At 35.1% G+C, this 18,758-nt stretch overlaps 1 protein-coding gene across 1 annotated transcript in view; it reads left to right on the forward strand.

Annotated features, from left to right (window-relative positions):
• PLCE1 (phospholipase C epsilon 1) overlaps nucleotides 1-18,758 on the forward strand; it is a 110,758-nt gene that overhangs the window by 50,502 nt on the left and 41,498 nt on the right. The window contains exon 3 of the mRNA XM_010211371.2: nucleotides 10,373-10,686. Coding sequence (XP_010209673.2) covers nucleotides 10,373-10,686 — 314 coding nt within the window. The remainder of the gene's footprint in view (nucleotides 1-10,372; nucleotides 10,687-18,758) is intronic.

An 18,758-nucleotide genomic window follows, 5' to 3' on the forward strand; every position in this document is an offset into this window, starting at 1 on the left:
TTTGATTTCTACTATTTGTCCTTTGTTTCATGACTATATCAGACTTGCATAGTGCTGATAATAGCATCTACATCTGTAGAATATATATTTATTGAGCTAATGTCAAGCCAGCGGTGATTGCCTAGCTGCATTTCACTCAACAAGTAACTAGCTCATGGTGACTTACATATTAACCTACACTGCTTCTAATTTTACAATTTACAAGCTGTATTTTGCAATTTATACCAAATCTGGGTTGTCCTCGGTAAACTGCGTGGCTGGCTGCTGAGCTCGCCCAGCCACAGCTGCCATGGCTCTGCAGACAGTGAGGAGGGGGCTAGTCATGCTTAGATGCTCTGGACATTGGTATAAACATTAAAATTTAGTGCCCTTGCGTTTGATACGCTCTCTGTATCAGTGGATGGACTCAGTGGAATGCTCAGTTATATTGACCCGATCAGAACTCAGGTTTTGTTGAATTTTCTTCCTATTTTTCCTTTTAAAGTGCCCTCCAGCATCTTTCAAACTGACCTGGCACAATCTTTATGATTCTACAGGGCTTACTAAGAATAGTTGGGTAGTAGCAATGCTTTCTTAAAAGTAATATTGGCATGATAAAATACTTATATAACTTCACAAGCATGACTTACTATGATAGGAAATTGTGAAAGCATGTTAGTATTTTATAAAAATAGTATATGAATTTCCTTTAGCTTCCCATAATCATCCTCACATGAGAAAGCCAAGATGCCCACTGTTACAACTTTAAAAACGCTTACAATTTTCTGGTGGTTAGTGTAATTAGATGTTACCATTAAAAGACAACTTTTAAAATTTGGAAATTGCATTCTATAATGAAGAAATTATTGAAAAGCTTCCATTTAGTCCTTAAGAGCAGGACTCTTTAAGCAGTCTTGTTAGCTACAGTAGTTGACTGCTACCAAGTTTTTACTCTAGCATAGTGGAATCTTGCAAAAGGAGTATCTTGGGGCAGGGGGAAGGAGAATAGAGAGAACATAAACTAAGCCACCCCAAAAATAAACCACAAACTTTTATGGGGAATGGTGCCTGATCTTTTCCTTCACCAAGCCCTTTGCATGTTGCATATTGTATTTTATATAATATAAATGAGATGCTCTCCAGCTGCCTTTGGCAGATGTTCTTCAAGGTTTGCGCAGCTCAGTATGCGTTTCCAGCTACTTTGGTAGTGCAGAGTATGTGTGGAAGAAACATGTTCCATCACAAGAATTTTTTTAAAAGTTACAGTAAGATAATTACAAACATTTTGACTTGAGAACACTCGTAGAATTTAGCCCATGATACAATATTTCTCAGAGGAAGAATAAAACCTATTTCTAGTTTTGTTTTCACTTCATATCCTTTTTTGTTTTCATTATACCTCTCCTACCCGAGCAGTAAACGTCAAAGACATTTTTCAGTTGTTAAAATAATATTAAAAGCAAAAGTATCTTCTTAACTCCTCTAAATATAATCCTTAAGACAAACATGCTTAACTCGATGAGACTGCCTACCTGTATAATTCAGAGTTGCTTTACATGACTGAAAGTAGCTTATAAATTACTGAATTACTGCTTGCTGTGAATATAGTCCATAATTAACTTCAACTGCAGGAGGAAAAAAAGTGTAAATTGCATGTAAGGAGCCTTAATTTTTTTAATACAAATTTTACAAAATCTGGTTATTTGTAACAATTATGGGGCAATAATTGGAATTTTCATTGGACAGAGGATAATACAGAAAATTGAACAAAGTTCCTTAACAGATAATTCATAAAATTCACTTTTTGAAAGCAGGTACGTAACCAACTATTTTCTGCACTGGGTCTATTCTCCTTCTGGGAGGTAATTGCGTAGCAGATTGATCCCAGGACAAATGTTTTTTTACTGGATACTGTGCAGATAGTTGCTGAAAGCTGCAATGATGAAAGCTCTGAATTGGTGAAACCTTTTTCAAGCGCCCCGTGTTCCCTCAGAATTCTTTCACTTTAGCAGTGAAAAATCAGGAACATTTGATCAAATGTTGCTCCTTTTAGTGGATGCAACCTGGACTCATTCCTTTCCAATCATCAGTAATAATAATAACTGAAATATCCTATGCATCTTTCATATACAGGATTATTTTTTCTATTAGGATTCAAAGGGCAAGATTCATTATTTACAAAAACTGCATATTTACCAGATATTAAGTAATTCTTGTGTTATTCCTTGATACAACTGTCCTTTAATTTCTTTGTTTGACATTTTGTCATTGTCCTTTACAAGTGAAGTCAATGACAGTTTTGCTCATTATGACACTGGAGTACTATCATCATCACTAGGGGACTGTAGTAATGATTATCAATATAATACATGTATTATATATTATGTGTATGTACATATATTACATATAATATATGTATTATGTAATCTGGTGTATATATATATACACCAGATTACATAATACATATATTATATGTAATATATGTATTATGTAATCTGGTGTATATATATATACACCAGATTACATAATACATATATTACATATAATATATGTATTATGTAATCTGGTGTATATATATATAATAATGTGCCCTTTATAGATGAAATGACTGTTTGCTTCAGTGATAGCCCCAGGGTCATTTGTTAAGGCACTGCCTTCAAAGCCTATTTTTTCAGGCACAGTGAGCGTATATAGTGGCCACAATATATAAACTGCAGTATCACACTGATCCTCACGCAGGAAATCTGGAGGCTTTGCCACTCATCTTCATGAAGATGCAATCTCAGCACTGCTGCGTATCCTGACGGGAAAGGATGCAGGGAATCCTGTCTACCATGTCAGCATCAAATGGGATACATTTTCTTCAGAGATCTGCTACTACTATTGTAGAGTCACGATCACTGTTAAAATGCATCTCTATTTTTCCAATGAGACTATAGCCAGAAGCAAAAATAACTCATTCACTTACTAAGAGTGGGTTTGTGATTGTTTCTGTCAGCCCTAACCAGTACCAAGCAACAACATACGAGACTGGAAATGCTTGGTTAAGTGTATTGGCAGAATATGGCAATTCAGAAATGAACAATCAAATGCAGCAAAATGAAATATTTCTTTGAATGCCTGAGGCGAATGGAGTGGTAAAAAGCCCTGTGATACAGCTGGTTGAAATGTGAGCAGCAAGAAGAGGTATGGGCAGCCTGTCTCTCTTCCTATAGAGTTCTTTTCGATTTTTGTCTGGATTTTGCTTGATTGATACAATTGAAAAAGATGAAAGAAGAGAGCACAATGGAGAACCTGGTTTTCAAAACCAAGCCCTTTGCCATTTCCTAAAGCAAGCAATGAATTTAGCAATAAGTATTTGTTTGTAATTTAATGTCATGGTTACAAGCACTCATATCGTTCTTTCTGCTAAAGTACACAATGCTGGTCAGTTCATGAACCAGTATTTTGTGGTGTATAATTGTAACTTAATTCAATTATACCTCATCATGATTGCTGCCTTTTGTCAAATCCTCTCCAGAGATTTCATAACTCTATTAACAATAAAATCTTGGCCTGCATAGAAATACTTGTGCTTTATAGTTTTCTAAAGGTGTTTTTTACCTTAGTATTTTCCCCTATGTCCTGTAGGAGATAATGTTCTTTGTATCTGGTCCGTTGTGATCACTCCTTCCTGCTTTACTAGAGCCAAACACTTTCTTCTCCAGTTGTCATCTTAAAACAACAATAAAATTAAACTCTGTGCAGTTCTTCTCAGACTAGCTATGAAATTTGCTGTTTCTCTTCCAAACCTGGAAAGATCTTGTGCACCCACACTGTGTCTGTAATATTACTTGGTTATAAAAAAGATATTATTTCTCCCTAGAGACCCTGCTTAAATTATTTTTCTTTCCTTCAAATCCTAATCTGGGAATCTCCCTTGGCTCAGGGTATCATCCGCTACCTCCTGAACTACAGGTCAGACTGAACTACTGCCTCAGAGCTCCCCTTCTAAGATTTGATGACACATGCTGACACACAGTTGTTAAAGGTAATTCAGATTTCTAGATTTAGGGATCCAGAGAAAGAGCATGTCTTTCTGATTCTGTCATTATTTAGTAATAAGTAAGTTTGAAGAAGAAACAGAATCTTATCAATTTCAGTTGTTTCCTCAGTGAAATTGAACTTGATCCTGTTGTGCCGTGGCAAGCTTCCAACTGAGTTTAATATCCTTTAATACTGGAGTGAGTTGTTTGCAGTCAAAATTGATAATGGTGAACTCGTGTTATTAAAAGAGAGGGGGGGATGTTTTTAATTATACAGAAGAGGAACAGGAAATTAGCATAAAGCCTAGTGGTTTGGCTGTTACAGTACTGACATGTCACATCCCAGGGACAGCAGCTAAAAATGTGAGCTTAATTATGCTGATCTCTATTTAAAGCTCCTGTTCACATACCTATGGAAGTGTTTTCTTTGGGAAGTTTTGATTATGGTTCATCTTTTTGGAACAGAGTACTTTTTTTTTTTTTTTTTATCTCTACTGAGAGTTTTTCACCTTTGGCTTTTTTGATCTTGCCATAGTCTGCTTTTATTTTTTCATTGTAATCAAAATGCATGTGTTAAAGTATATAACCGCTAGGGATGGTGTCTGTAGCATTGCATTGCTTGTTAAAAAAGGAGTTAATTATGATGTTCCATTTATTACAACATGTTAGTGATGACATGGGAATTGCTTTTTTAATGAAGCTGGTGTTTAAATTATGGTAAACGTTGCCTGTTAAGGCCAGCTGAGGAAAATAACCCTCCACAGATTTGGAGTCAGTAACATCAGTATAATTTCATGGCACCAAAATCTGTTAGTAAAAATGGAACTGACTGTATAATTATGAGGTGTTGTAGTGGATTTCATAATTACCTTTTTCTTCAACCTATTGAAATCCTTTTTTTTTTTTCTCTCTCTTAAAAAACACAGTATGTCCTTATCCCAGGATCTTTCCCCAGCAGCCTTCTGGAGAGTGAACACTAGTAAGAGATTATAAAGTTCACATTGTTTTATTGTTTTCACATTATAGTTATCAAATAAAGAGAAAAAATACATCTTTTTTTCTGAAAAAGATTTTAGAAAAGAAAAAAAAACCTAGATAATAAAGCTAAGATACATGTCTTGTAATCTTATTTGAAAATCCATCTACCTTTTTTTAAATCAATTTTTATCTTAGTGAAAAGATTACTCTTTTCACATTTTTTCCTCTGGCATGCTGTCTCATGACTGTTCACAGCACATTTCTACAAATATAAAATTTAAGAGTTGTTGTGCCTGAGCATGGATGAAAACCCTTCTGTACCCCTGTGTGTCCTCTCTCGAGTTTCACAGGGAAAGTGATGTGATGTGATTTACAAATTGGAGGGTTGGAAGTAGTGATTTTAAGCAGGATTAGCACTTTTGACATCTGTGTGATTATGCTAAGGGCTGTATTTATTTTCCTTCTGTCTCTGTACAAATTCCACTTAGAAAAAGCATTCCTCAAAACCAGTCCTGGGTTTTTGCTTCTGGAAAATTGATGGCAGTAGCCCAACTATACAGTAATAAGTTGTGTATGTGCATGATGAAATAAAATTTCATAAATAAGCAGCATTTAATTTTAGCTATACAGGTAATATCTTAAATTACCAGATAATTTTCCTTTATTTTTAGGAAGTATTATGTATGTCTTAGAATTACTGTATTTAGTAGAACATAAAAATATGAGAAAGCTTATAAATGATTGCAGATAATTGCCTAGCATTCTAGCGGTATTTTTCACACTTTTATTTATCAAAGTGTCTTTGCATTTTTCTCTAAAGTGAAGTCCCTAACTCCCTGTTACTGTATCAGACTGTAATAAGACTTTAATAGAGGAAAAAATATCAGTGAAAATCTCTAGGTTTTCAAGATTAAAAAGTTCTGTGTGCACACGCATAAACATACACACTTCGGTATGTCTTTTGTTAAGCTTGTACGTGTGCAAGATGTATGGAAATTTTAAGTATTGTGGTAAGAAAAAATGAGTTAATCTGAAGATGATCTGATTTTCTTGAGTGTTTTTCAGGAGTTTATGGCAAGCCTAGGCTGAGGACATTCTATATTTTTCTCACATTCTTAAATAGATTATTCGTTTAGTAGAAAAGAAAGGATGATATGTTTTTGTTCCCATGTATATCATCAGAGTCTACTCATGAGTCTGAAGCTTGGCAGAGGTTATCTTGGGTTGACTGTGGAAGCAGTGCGTGCTATTTAAGATTATCTTCTCTGGGTATTTATCCAAGGGAGAACAAAGCTATCAATTCCAGGACTGAAAAGCTTGTGTGTGAGTAGTTAGAGACCTTCTCATTTTCTTCTAGTTGCTCTAGCATTAATTTGATGTCTTAGAGTGCAAAAAACAAGATCATGTACTGCAGGAGCTGCTTATTTAGTGGTAAGGTTGGATTGTATCTTACCTTAACTCTAACAACAAAATACACCCTGATTTGGGCCAGAAATAGCTCCATTTGGCAAGTTATTCTGGAGAACTGGTCTTTTTTAAAGCAGGGAAAGATGTGATTTCCTGAAGACCATAAGCCCACAAACAAGTCAAAGCTAGAGGCCTTATGGGTGAGACTGGTTAGGAAGCTTTACAGACGAAGCTAGCAGAGAGGTGCAGATCAGCTCCTGGCATGAAAAATGGTAAGAGTCTTCGGCAAAGAGACAAAGAAATAGTCCAGAAAAAAGGGACTAGATTAGTAAAGGCAATTTAGAAAAATGAGAGAGAGAAAAAGAAAGAAGTAGGAGGAGACTTTTATGCAGTATGTCAGTCATGAGAGGTAGTGAAGCTGAGAATGAAGAACCTGAATTTTCTGTGATTGAATGTATCAGACTGGGAGTAGGAAAGATAAAAATTGGAATCTGGAGAGGTAACTTACATCAACAGTCAGGGCATGCAAAGAGCTTTTATAATTCGGGTTGGCCTCTGCTCCACTTATTGGGTGCTGGCTGCTATCTTGCTGCAGCACCTTATTCTATGGATCATTGCACTAAAAAGATGTTTTCGTAGTTCTTCCAGTTTAACAAATTTAAGAATCTAGAAAGGCTAAACTGAAATTTGTTTTTTGAGTCAGAAAGTTTTATTTATTTTGTATATTCTTTCCAAATTCATCAAGAATGGTAGGAGATCTCATTTAGCCTATGACTTGAAACACCTTGACATAGCTGCTTTAAAAAGATCTTCCTCTTGACAGTTTTAATTTTCCATGATAATGAAGCTGACTTTTTAAATCTTTGATATGGAAGATGAGGGTCTCTGTCAGGTAATTTCATTAAGGGCTTTGAAAATAACTGCATTAGCCTTCCTGCATTAGCTTTATTCAATGGGCAGTGAGCATAGTGAAATGAAATTCAAATGATATATTCCCAGTAGCCCCTGGCAGTCAGCAGATACACTGTGGAACAACCCTGTTATCTCTATTTGCTTCAGTGTGGTGGACCTTGTTCTCAGATACAAGCGATTGTAATAGTGGAGCCTGAAGACTAATAATGTTTAAGTAAGGCAGAGTTCAAGAGGATTGCGAACAGTGTTTGAGCTTGTTGCAAATTCAGTGTCACTCTTTCTCAGGTGTGTAACCAAAACTGAAGTTGCTAGACAACTAGGGATCATGGACCTGTCAATAGTTTGAATGTAGATAATTTTTGTAGTTAGTATTACTGCAATGAATAAGGCAAAGTCTTTGTAAGTCCTTGACCAGCACTCTAAATCTGACCAGGAATCAGTTTGTCAGAAAAGAGCACATCTTCACCCAGATTTTTAATTTTCTTCTGTCAGCCACTACTTGACTTGGCACTCTATAAAAACTTATACCGTCCCTACTATATTAATACATAAAAAAAATGGATAATTATAATTCTAGCTACCAAAAAATACTGAATTTACAAAGTATCAGTATTTGTGTGTCACCCGTGCTACTTACGGTCTGCTTTCCCTACTTTCCATGACAGCCAAGCCATGTCCTGTACTCTCTGGTCCCTCTGTGCAGCTATTTCTGACCTCCGTGTCCCCTCCCGAGCCAGGGTGCTGCTAAGGGCTGATGCTTGTCAGCAGTTGTGTTGCACCAGCCGCCCTCCTGGAGCCCGTCTCCTGCGTGAAATGGATTCTGGTTGTTTGCTCCAGGACCGTAAACTAAACCACAGGGAGTGGAGACGTTTGGGAGATTTCCTTGAAAAATGCATTTCTGGTCCAAAGTAAAATACTGTTGTAGGTGCACCTCGAACACCCTCCGTTTCGGCAGGAAGGTGCAGGGGGCCTGGAGATGGTCTGTGCTTCTCCGTCCTCTCCTCACTGACCCTGCTCCTCAGGTGTCACAGAGAAGCGCCTGTCCAAGAAGCACAGGCCCCTGTCATGTGGAACACAGAGAATTATAGGAAGACATTGGGTAGGAGCAGAGATTTGTGTCGTTCTTCCATGTCCCTATTTCACTTTTTTTCTGAACTAATGCTGGTTGTGATAGTGGTAATTCTGTCTGCAAATTCTGTATGTGCAAAGCATTATGCAAGCATATGTTAAGCACCTGCCTGTAATATAAAATGAATGTCATGTTTCATATTGTTTTTATTTTGGCATGTGCTCATGTTTTGTTGTAAAGTCAAAAATGATTCAAATCACCTTTGAGAACTTTTTCTTACCAAACCTCTGAACCTCTCAGAGCTCTTTAGCAGAAGCTGAAATGGAAGGCAGAACTGCAATTCCAGTTGGAACTGGAAGTTACAAAGACTGAAAGGAAGCCCAAAAACTCACTGCATTTCGCTTGTTGACAAAAATCAATGTAAATGTATTGATGTATGCTATTCTTTACTGGTCTTTTCTCTAGCGTTTCTTTAAAGAGATTTCTTGACATCTGGAGATAATATATAGCAGTATTTCACTGTCCTTGAAGTTGCACCTGTTGCCTAGTCTGTAACCCAAATACATGTTGCAGTTGAGTCCATTGCTTTTTTTTCCTAGCTTCTTCAGTCGTACAAAACAGATTATTCCTTTTCTCTTTCAGAAGCTATCTTAAGTTTGTATATATATATAAATAATATATATATATATACACACACGCACAAAAATATTCTCAACACCTAAAGGCTTTATTTAAGGCTTTTGTAATTTATATTTTGACATATATATTTCTGGAATAAATTAAAAGAAGGTTGTTTTCTATCTCAACTTCACACTAAATAGAGTTTGCATGTAAGGAATACATTTAAGGGAAACCTCATGTAGCATGTCTTATGTTTGTTATAAGGAAGTGAATTGTAATCACTTTTTTTTTTTATGGAAAATGGAAAGAATACTTGTCCACTATATGAAAGAAGAGTTTATTGCTAGAAGAAAAAAAGTTTGAAGTGAAAGATAGGTCTAGAGTGTAACTCCATTGTGTGTGCAAAGAACTCCAAAGGTATTATGTGAAGAAACACACACACGCATATACATATGTGTGTATATGTGTACGTATGTGTATACATGTGTGTATGTATATATAAACTCTTTTTTTTGAGAAGGGAGAAGAGTACAAAATATACTATTATGACTGTGTTTTTTAAAAAATATTGTTCACTGTACCCATTCTAAGCTTATCTAGTGAGACAACTCATACTATTTTGGAATCATTGTGTTGATATTTCAGGATTACCACAAGGTCTTACAAAGCTTGGCTTCTTCCTTCTTAGGAAAAGTTTTAAATTTCAAGGGATATCACTGCTAGGATATTACAAAACTACTCTGAATCTCCTTTGTAGCAATGGATAAAACGTGCATTTTTCCAAATACATGCGTTTTCCCCAAGGAATGGGAAATGTTTTTGTATCTTTGGATATTTATTTTCAAAAATGCACTGAGCTCATATGAATCATGTGTTCTACCAAGAGGAATATTAAAAAAAAAAAAAAAACGCTGACCGCTCTTGATCAGTATGCATTATTTTTTGACAGGAGGGTCCCGATGGCCCAGTCAAGTCCCAAAACCCTTTGTTGCCATGGTCTCTACATGGAAACTAAGTAGAGTTAACACCTTGCCCAAAGGATTGTTTTATTCAAGGTTAGGACAAGACTGGTGACTAATGCAAGTGTTCGGGAAAGTCAGGAAGCCAGCACATTTTGTCAGGTAGCTTAACAGCTCAGATGCTCTAGTTACCAGCAAAATAACTAACATCAGATGTTTCTTTATAGACACATATGGAAAGTTCCCAACTAAAATAATGTATTAGATTGTTGCAATATAAAATAATTATGAAATACTGTAGTGCTGACTAAGTGAATGAATAAAATAAAAGAACAAAAAGAAGTTGTCTTAATTTCACACCATTCCACCAGTCCACGGGTTAAAGGCGAAACCTAATAAAATTTTGATTTGTTTTGTTTTAGAACGTCAAGCGTGTACATCTATGGCTGGTTCCAGTGTCCTTCCCTCCAACGTGGCTGGTATCAGTAAAGAGCTGATCGAACTCCAGCACCTCATTCAGTTCCCAGAGGAGGTTGCCAGCATACTGACTGAGCAGGAACAGGAGCTCTACCGCAAAGTCCTGCCCATTGACTACCTCTGCTTTTTAACCAGGGACTTGGGTAACGCTGAATGTCAAAGCAAGCTTTCGAGTATTAAAGCTTCCATATCTGCTACTATTCTTTCTCAAAATGATGAACATAATGCCGTGGAAGATCTTGTGACAAGGTTTAATGAGGTAAGACAAATCATTTATTTACTTTTTTATGAGGTTTATTACCTATTTGATGTAATTTGCAGGTTAGTTATTTTCTTTAATAGCAGAATTTAACCATAAACAAATCATAGCATGAAGGAGTTAGCTAAATAGCTTCCACTGAATTAAATGGGAGTTATGTGACTGATTTTGCTCAGTGAGTTTAGAAATTTGCAGCCTAAGTTTTTCTTGCACATTGCAAAGCAAACAGGAAGAAGAATATTACAGACTTGTCTTTCTTATCTTTTTATTGACAGCATGGGTATATTTTCAGTCATTTTTTATTTTGTTCAGGAGATGGAGGTTTGTTTATTTGCTTTGGATTTTGTAGGATAAGCATAGGAATCAGCATAGAAACTAGATGTTTCTGAATAATATAACTAATGGAGACTATTTATTCATTTATTAACTTTGTGCTTCTTGAATGTTGTTATGCAAGAAGTGTCATTTGACAGGACATATTTCCACTAGCCAAATCCTGATTTTTTAATAAGATTTTCCTTGATTTTTACCACTTTTTATTCACATGATCTCCTGATGAGTATAACAGAAAATTGATCAAGGAACGACTCAACAATTTGGACCTCTCCTCCACCTCTACCTTGCATATTACAAAAATACAGGAGTTTCTCTCACTTCATTATATTATGGGAGCAAGTATATAAGAAAAATTTAAAATGCATTTTTTTTAAGACAGAGCCTTAAAATCATTTAAATTAGCTCCAGTTACTGTATTTATTAAAAAATACTTGTCATTTCCCATTGTATCTGGTACTTAGCCAGAGAAGAATGTGGTCTGTGATGCAGCTAGAACGAGGAGCGTTCCCCCTTTCCCATGAGCTTTTTCCATGGTGGTCACTGCAGTGAGGGCAGGGGCACAAGGTGAAGCGGTTGAGCTCTCGCCTGGTCTCATGGGGCTCGGGGCCAGAGCTGTCTGTGGGGATGGTTGCAGTCAAATGTACAAATTAGAGGACCTTCCTGTGTGCTGACACTTGGAATAGTCACAAAATTGAAGAGCAAGTCATTGTGGAAAAGTCATCAGACTGAGATTATTGTTTACAAAAGTGAAGTTTAATTTTAAAGTTATTTCTTGGTAAAATATTTTTTTAGTGTGTGATTTACAGTTTTTATAATCTAACAATACTTTTCTGGTAATGCTTACAGGATCATCTTTCATATGATTTAAATTAATTCCTGCAGATCTGGTGCATATATAATAGTATATTATCCTAAATATCCTAAACATAATTCTTTTTTTTTTTTTTTGCTTAGCTTAAGTGTTGCATGTTTAAACAGAATTATTGTACCATATTTGCTGCTTGTAATAAATCATTATCTTGCTGTCTGCTTTATCTTATGGTGGAGTATATAGCCAGTCACCCGCGTGGGCTCTCTGAATGTCTTTGTTTATAAATGGCAAGAAAATTCTTGTGTGAAGAGTCATGCTTTTGTTGGCAGAAGTCAGTGAGTGAGCGCTTGCTGATTTTTTGGCATTGCTTATAGAAATACTGAAGTGTATTTATACTGTGGGAGCCAGAATGAATTTCAAAACGACAGCTTCTGATACAGAGTGGGAGAAAACTATTTCATGCCATTGTTCTTTTCAATGAGCAACTCAAGTATATTTTTCATACAGCAATCTGCTTTTCGATTATTTTTCTGATATGTATAACTGGGGACACCTGCTTATAACAGTTTTATAAGTCCATAGCTGCTGTATTGTGAAACAAAGGAACTGAAGTTTTTTAGTGGACCAAATACTGACTTTTTATGGAAGCTTGTATGAGTGTTGCTAGAGTATTAATGAAATAGACTAATGAAGTTTATTCTGAAATATTACTGAAAAGTAGGGAAAAGTTTGGTCTCAGTGAGGTAAATTTTGTTTGTACTATTTCTTATCTAAATTCCAAGAACACCCAGATCCCCTGTTCATTACTGAATTTGCAAACTACCATTGATGACAGAGAGCAAGGTCAAGCAGTAGGTATGGGGAAGCATCACTTGATTCCCCATACACAAAATAAATTTGCTGTTACTGTTCTTTTCTAGCTGTAAATTATTTAACTGATGGCACTGGTAAGGTGCACATAACACAGTATGAATACTTTCTATTCACCTTTACTTGTTTAGCCTATACTAATTAGAAAGGATTGATGTTGCTTAACATAATGAAGGCATTTAGACCTCAGTGGAGACTGGGGAGGTTTGGGAAAAAGCGTTATCAGGCAGAAAGAGTTGATGATGGTTTGTCAGCCTTAAGCTGAGTAATACAATATTGTGACATGAAAATTTTGTCAGATTTAGAAGAAATGGAGAAAATGATGTTGTTTTCACCTACACATACTGCTCCTTAGGCAATGAGTGCATTACCTTAGACATCTAAATGTAGCTGTAACTGAAACGCTGTCTATTGGAAATGTTCTTTAATAATGCTAGAATTAAGTTGACCTTTCTTTAGTCTTTCCTTAATCCTGAAATTCATATGAGATTTAACAAATATACAATGTATAAGGAGAAGTTAAGTTAAATGTAGGAAAAAGTTTAACTGTCGTGCTTTTAGAATGCAAAGAGATTTTTAAATTTCACTGATCCAGTGATCACCCTAGTTTTGTATGATGGCAGATTGCTAATCTCAGCTGTCATCATGCTTATGTTCTTGTCTCTGTTTTATATATAAAATTTAACCAAAAATGCACCATTACAGGGAATATTTAAAGGAAAACTGGAGAAGTGGACTTTTTTTTTTTTTTTTACTTCAATATGGGTAAATTGGATCATTTGTATTTTCTTTCAACTTTTTCTTGCAACAGCCCAAGATTTAAAATGATCTCAGAGAAAGGGAGTTAGATCTCTTTAGCCTTTTATCATAAAATTCTGTTCCTTCTGTACATCTTGTTCCTATGGATTATATATTTCCTTATCTGTTAATAATAGTATAAACATTTTGAAGAAAACATGGTTTGGGGCACAGCGAATGCATTTGTTTCAAATTTCCTATAGTAGCTGACTACCTAATATTCTGATAGAATTCTAAGTTTGTCCCAAATTCTATTTTTATTGCCACAAGACACTTAGGAAGCCTCCTTTAAATAATGAATTATCCTGTATTTTTAAGTGTAGAAATCCAAACTTAGTAGTGTTGCAGTGTAGAAATAAACATCTGTTCAAATCTTTATTTTGGAAAAGGGGAGTCTTTTGAGTATGTTTTAAGGGTGCATGGTATCACTGATAAATGTGTTGCTAAAGCAGATAGATGTATTTGAGAAGAAAAAATGTGGGCCTGTGACATAGCCTGTGCAGTGTGTAGACTGATAATTTATAGGGTGTTTTTCTATTTGTTTTTTATTTTGTATGAAAAGTTTGGGTATGACCATTTAGTATGACCACCTATAAATAAAATCCATAATCTTAAAATTTTTGATTTAATTTGCAGTTGTATGGTAGTGGAGACTTGGGCACAATGTGTCCCTATCAGCTGGACACATCTGATATTTCATTTGCTTCTATTAATATCAAATTTATCTTAGGACCTTGTGAAACTAAGGCAGTGGATCAAGTTAAAGACAGATACTCTTTCCTATTAATAAAAATAAATAAAGACTGATCATGAATTAGCACTTAAAGAGATAGGAAATGAGTGAAATATAGTAACATTTATTTTTCAAGTACTGTTTTTATGTTGAGGCTTTTGGATTCTCTACGACTGTGCTAATAGTCGTACACTTTCGTTAGTGTAGTATTGTACATAATAGTCGTACACTTTCCTACTGTGGTAGAGACCCAAGTTCTCAGATGCCTGTCCATTGTACTATAAAAGCCATGGGATTTCACAGGGAAATATGAATTTATACATATTTTTAAAAGAACTAAAAAGACTCAAGAAAGTGTGGCAAACTACAAGAAGGAGAGGAGGAGGGTGTATTTGGTGCCATTGAAAAAACTTGACAGGGTATGGAAATGTCTGAAGAAATGGCTGAGGAGTAGATCAGTTGCTTATCTCCATGTCTTTAAGGGGGCTTTCCAGAAACAATGAAACATGCCAAGAGAAAAAACCCTTTCAAAGTTAAATAAAGATTAGTTGTTTTTGAATCAATGTTACCAATTTTCAGATACCAGATGTTTAAATTTCATGGATGTATAAAAGCTGTAGGACAAAATACTTAGGAGACCCTGCAGAGGTAGCAGATCATTGATAGCAGGGAAGGGACTAGGAAAATTGTACCTATGTGAGTTTTAGGAGCTTTTCTATCTTTATTTGTTGCAAACTCTGCGTTTCTCTTCTTCATTTAGTTCTTCTTTCTGATTCCTCTATGTTATTGTGATTTCTTCCTTTTTCAGCTGTCCCATTCATGGGCTTGTCCACAGTGAGGACACTCTATATGCAATGTGGTCCTTACTCAGTGTCTTACCTTTATGAAATTCCCACAGTTATTCCAGAGTATTCTTAGGCACCTGTTTCTCTTTCTGTATCCTTGATTTTGCAGATTCTTGCTTATCTATGGCTTGTATTCTCTTCCAGTCTCTTCTACCTCTCTGCATCAAAGCAACCACAGAAATACAACTTGAATATGTGTGTTGAAATATATATCTGTTTACAAACACTTAAAATAATTTCAAATATTGCCTTACATAAATATGAAGAGTCCATTTTATAGCTTGAAGCTTTTGGCCACAGCTTCAGGAAAAAGGAAAACAATAAAAAAAATAAAACAAAATGAAGCTTTTAATATTTCCTCCTGAGCTGGATATATTCAACAAGTGTAACAACTTGCACTGAAACTTGTTTCACATAATTAAAAAGAGCAGCCTGAACTTTATCCCACTTTGGAGCTACAAATTCCAAATGAGATGTTCAGTACATAAGGTGATTTTTTTTTTTTTTAAATAATTTACCCCAAAATAAGCTAGTAAGGCAGCCTTTCTGATCTACTGCAGTATAGCACTATATTTGTGGTGCCTTCATCATTCACTAGGTCATTTTTATATTCAGTATAATTAATAAAAAGTCTGGCTATTTGACAAACTAAATGATAATGATAGTTTTATTTTTAATGGTTTAAATTTGTACATTTTTTTCATTGTTATTCAAAATAAACTTAAACTCTTACTAGCAAAACGGGGACATATCATTTTACTGAAATAATGGAATGTAAATAAATATTTCACTCTGTCTCTTAGTTCAGAATTTTTTTGCAATGCCTAAATGGGTTTGCATAATACTTTTTCAAATATCATGTTTGTGCAAATATCAAACTCTTTCCAGTCCTTGTTTGGAATAGTGTTTAATCAGATTTTAAATGGTAAATGTTCTTTGTAAGGTTATATAATTTCACTCAAGCATGTAAAGTGAACCATCTGTTCATAAGATACGCAATTTTAAAATACTCAGCTTAAAAATGCAACTGGAATTTTTGTAGCATATAATACTTAAATAATTTTAATGAAAAACTTTAATGAAACCTTTTTAAAGTAAAACAGTTATGTTATATGGTGTAATTTTATATATTCACCACTATGCATTGATGGGTTTGTGCACAGTTAGCTGAACAAAGGAACACAAACTCATGTTAACTAGCTAATTAGTCCTATTGCTAATGCTGCTTTTATCGGTCAAAATCTTTAAAAACAGAATAGTTTGGTTAAAAGGGCTACAGACTGTTATGCTTGTCCTTTGGATAACTGAAAAATAAATTTTCTTCCTCGCTTCAGTATAGTGCTTATACTATGAAAGGATACTTGTAGTTAATTTTTATACATTAGGTATTAGGGAGGGTATATACAATAATGTTATTTTGTAGTAAGCCAAAACATTTTATTTCAGTTATTAACAGTGGTAAATATTAAACTTCAGGTAGTCAACTGCATTTAGTAATTTTACTCTGAAAGCTATATCTCTTAAGTATTATGAAATGGCTAAAAAATGTATTATAAAAATAGAAGGCATCATTTCTTCCATGCTCAAGTATGTAGCTTGGGAATTGCTTTAAAAGCCTTATAAACATAAGAGCTGGGGGAATGAGTGCAAACCATTGCAGATGACAGGGAGAACATTGTGCTGTACAGGTGGAGATTGTGACTAGTTTTCTCCCTAACTTGCACCTCCGCATTTTTATTCTTATAAAAAATAAACAATAAATTAATTCCCATGCCGAAAGATTCAGGTAGTGCCTTCTCTGGCAGTTGTATTAAGGATAATAGATAATGCTAGATATATATGAATGATAATTAGATGAGTATTAGAGGAATAAAAAAATTCCATGTCACATTTAGGGATATGTTTTTTAATTCAGCCTGCATCAAATATCATTTCATCCTGTACAAGACAGGATTCCTATAGACTAAGTGATAAATGGTCGTGTAAATGTAAATGGTCAGTTGTAAAGCCTTTGAGGTTATGAGTCATAGCTTGCTCATTAAGGTCAATCTTGAATGTTTCTTTTATGTCCCATCACAAAGTCCTCATACCACGTTACTGATGCTCAGCTGCCTTTACTAATGAGCCATATCTTGCCAATATCGAATTGGGAGGTTTTTTTTGCCTGTGTCATACTATAACAGTATAGAGGACTGGCTTTAAATTGGATTTCAGTGATTATGTCATCAAAAACATAGGGGTTATGTAATTGTTTGATTGATATAAATTCCTCAGAGTTAAAGGATTAGGGAGGCTTTGTTTTACTTTTCATTAATAAAATGTTGTAAACTTAAAAAATAAAGTATTGGTATTAATTCTAATAATTGATTTATAGGAGTTTTTTTTTGTCTATTTAATTTGCTTTTTAAAAAAACACCAATGAAAAGAAAATTCTGAAAAGCAGAACAGAAATATCCAGAGTCTTCTGGGAGTGTCACATCCTGAAATGAGAAAGTTTGTCCTCAGTAAAATTTTATCATTGCTATCTTTGTGAAAATTTCCAGATTAAACAAGTTGAAGCCTTGAATGAGAGTTAGTCGCTGACTTAAAAATGTTCACAGCATACGGTATTGGAGGGTTATTGCTGAGTTACAATTTTGCTCTTTTTTTTTAAATGCATTAGCAATGTTTAACTTGAACTTATCTTAAAACTTTGAGCATAGTAATATAAGCCTAAATTACGGGTTAGAGTTTTGAGTATGACTTACAGTGATTTCTGTAGTCATCAAGAAATGCAGATTTGTTCTTTTTTTTGTGTGAGCTGCATTGAGCTCGAGTGTGCCCAGACAATGTCTGAGGAATCTCCCTTCTGGACTGGCATTCAAATGAAGATCCTAAAATGCTCCCTAGTTCTTAGATACCATCTGTGCAAAGGGAGCTTTATGTATGCCAGGCAGCTAAAATGTAGTATGTCCATTTTCAGGGCTTTTGGGGATGCAGGGAGCTATACAGTAATTTGAGAAATGTCAGTGATGTCAGAGGAGTATATTTGAGAATGTATCCTGGGCTGATGAATAAGTCGTATAAGAATACGTTTATTGAGTACTGGTTATTCTTTATATGTCTCAATTAATATACTTAAGTTTCCTGTAAATTGTCATACATGATGTTTCCTAAACAACTCAGTCATTTCAACTACCTTGATTTTAGTGGTGCATTCCCCATTGCACTTTGAACAGGTAATTACTTATTTGGCTTATTCTGTTTGTGTTTTTTTTGTTTGTTTGTTTGTTTTTTTCCTGCTTGGCTCTTGGACGACATTTAATTTTGGGGAAGTGCCCCCTCAGCTCTGTTATCCAAATGAATTCTCTTCCCTTTCCAGTTGTCTTTGCTAAAAAAGTTAGGAGTAGGGTTGTTGTTGCAAACATTAGGCACAGCAGTCAGCAAAACCCTCCCTGAAACATAGCCCTTGTTCCCAGCACCTTTCCTGTGTTACCTCCTCTGTGACAGAGCTATTGCCTTGTAGTGATCTCTGTTTGAATTGCAGACTGATGAAACTTGCATAAAAAGTACAATCTTCACAGCTTCTAGGAAATCTTTTTTCCAAGTTGATACACTTTTTGAGAAGTCCATAATCCTCCCATCTGGGGAAAAGAATGATACTTTCAGACTAATCAGCTAACAGTGCTCTTAATTCGTA

The sequence above is a fragment of the Tinamus guttatus genome, unplaced genomic scaffold (assembly GCF_059628265.1).
Source record: "Tinamus guttatus ecotype Peru unplaced genomic scaffold, ASM5962826v1 Tinamus_guttatus_pri_ptg000314l, whole genome shotgun sequence".
NCBI lineage: Eukaryota > Metazoa > Chordata > Aves > Tinamiformes > Tinamidae > Tinamus > Tinamus guttatus.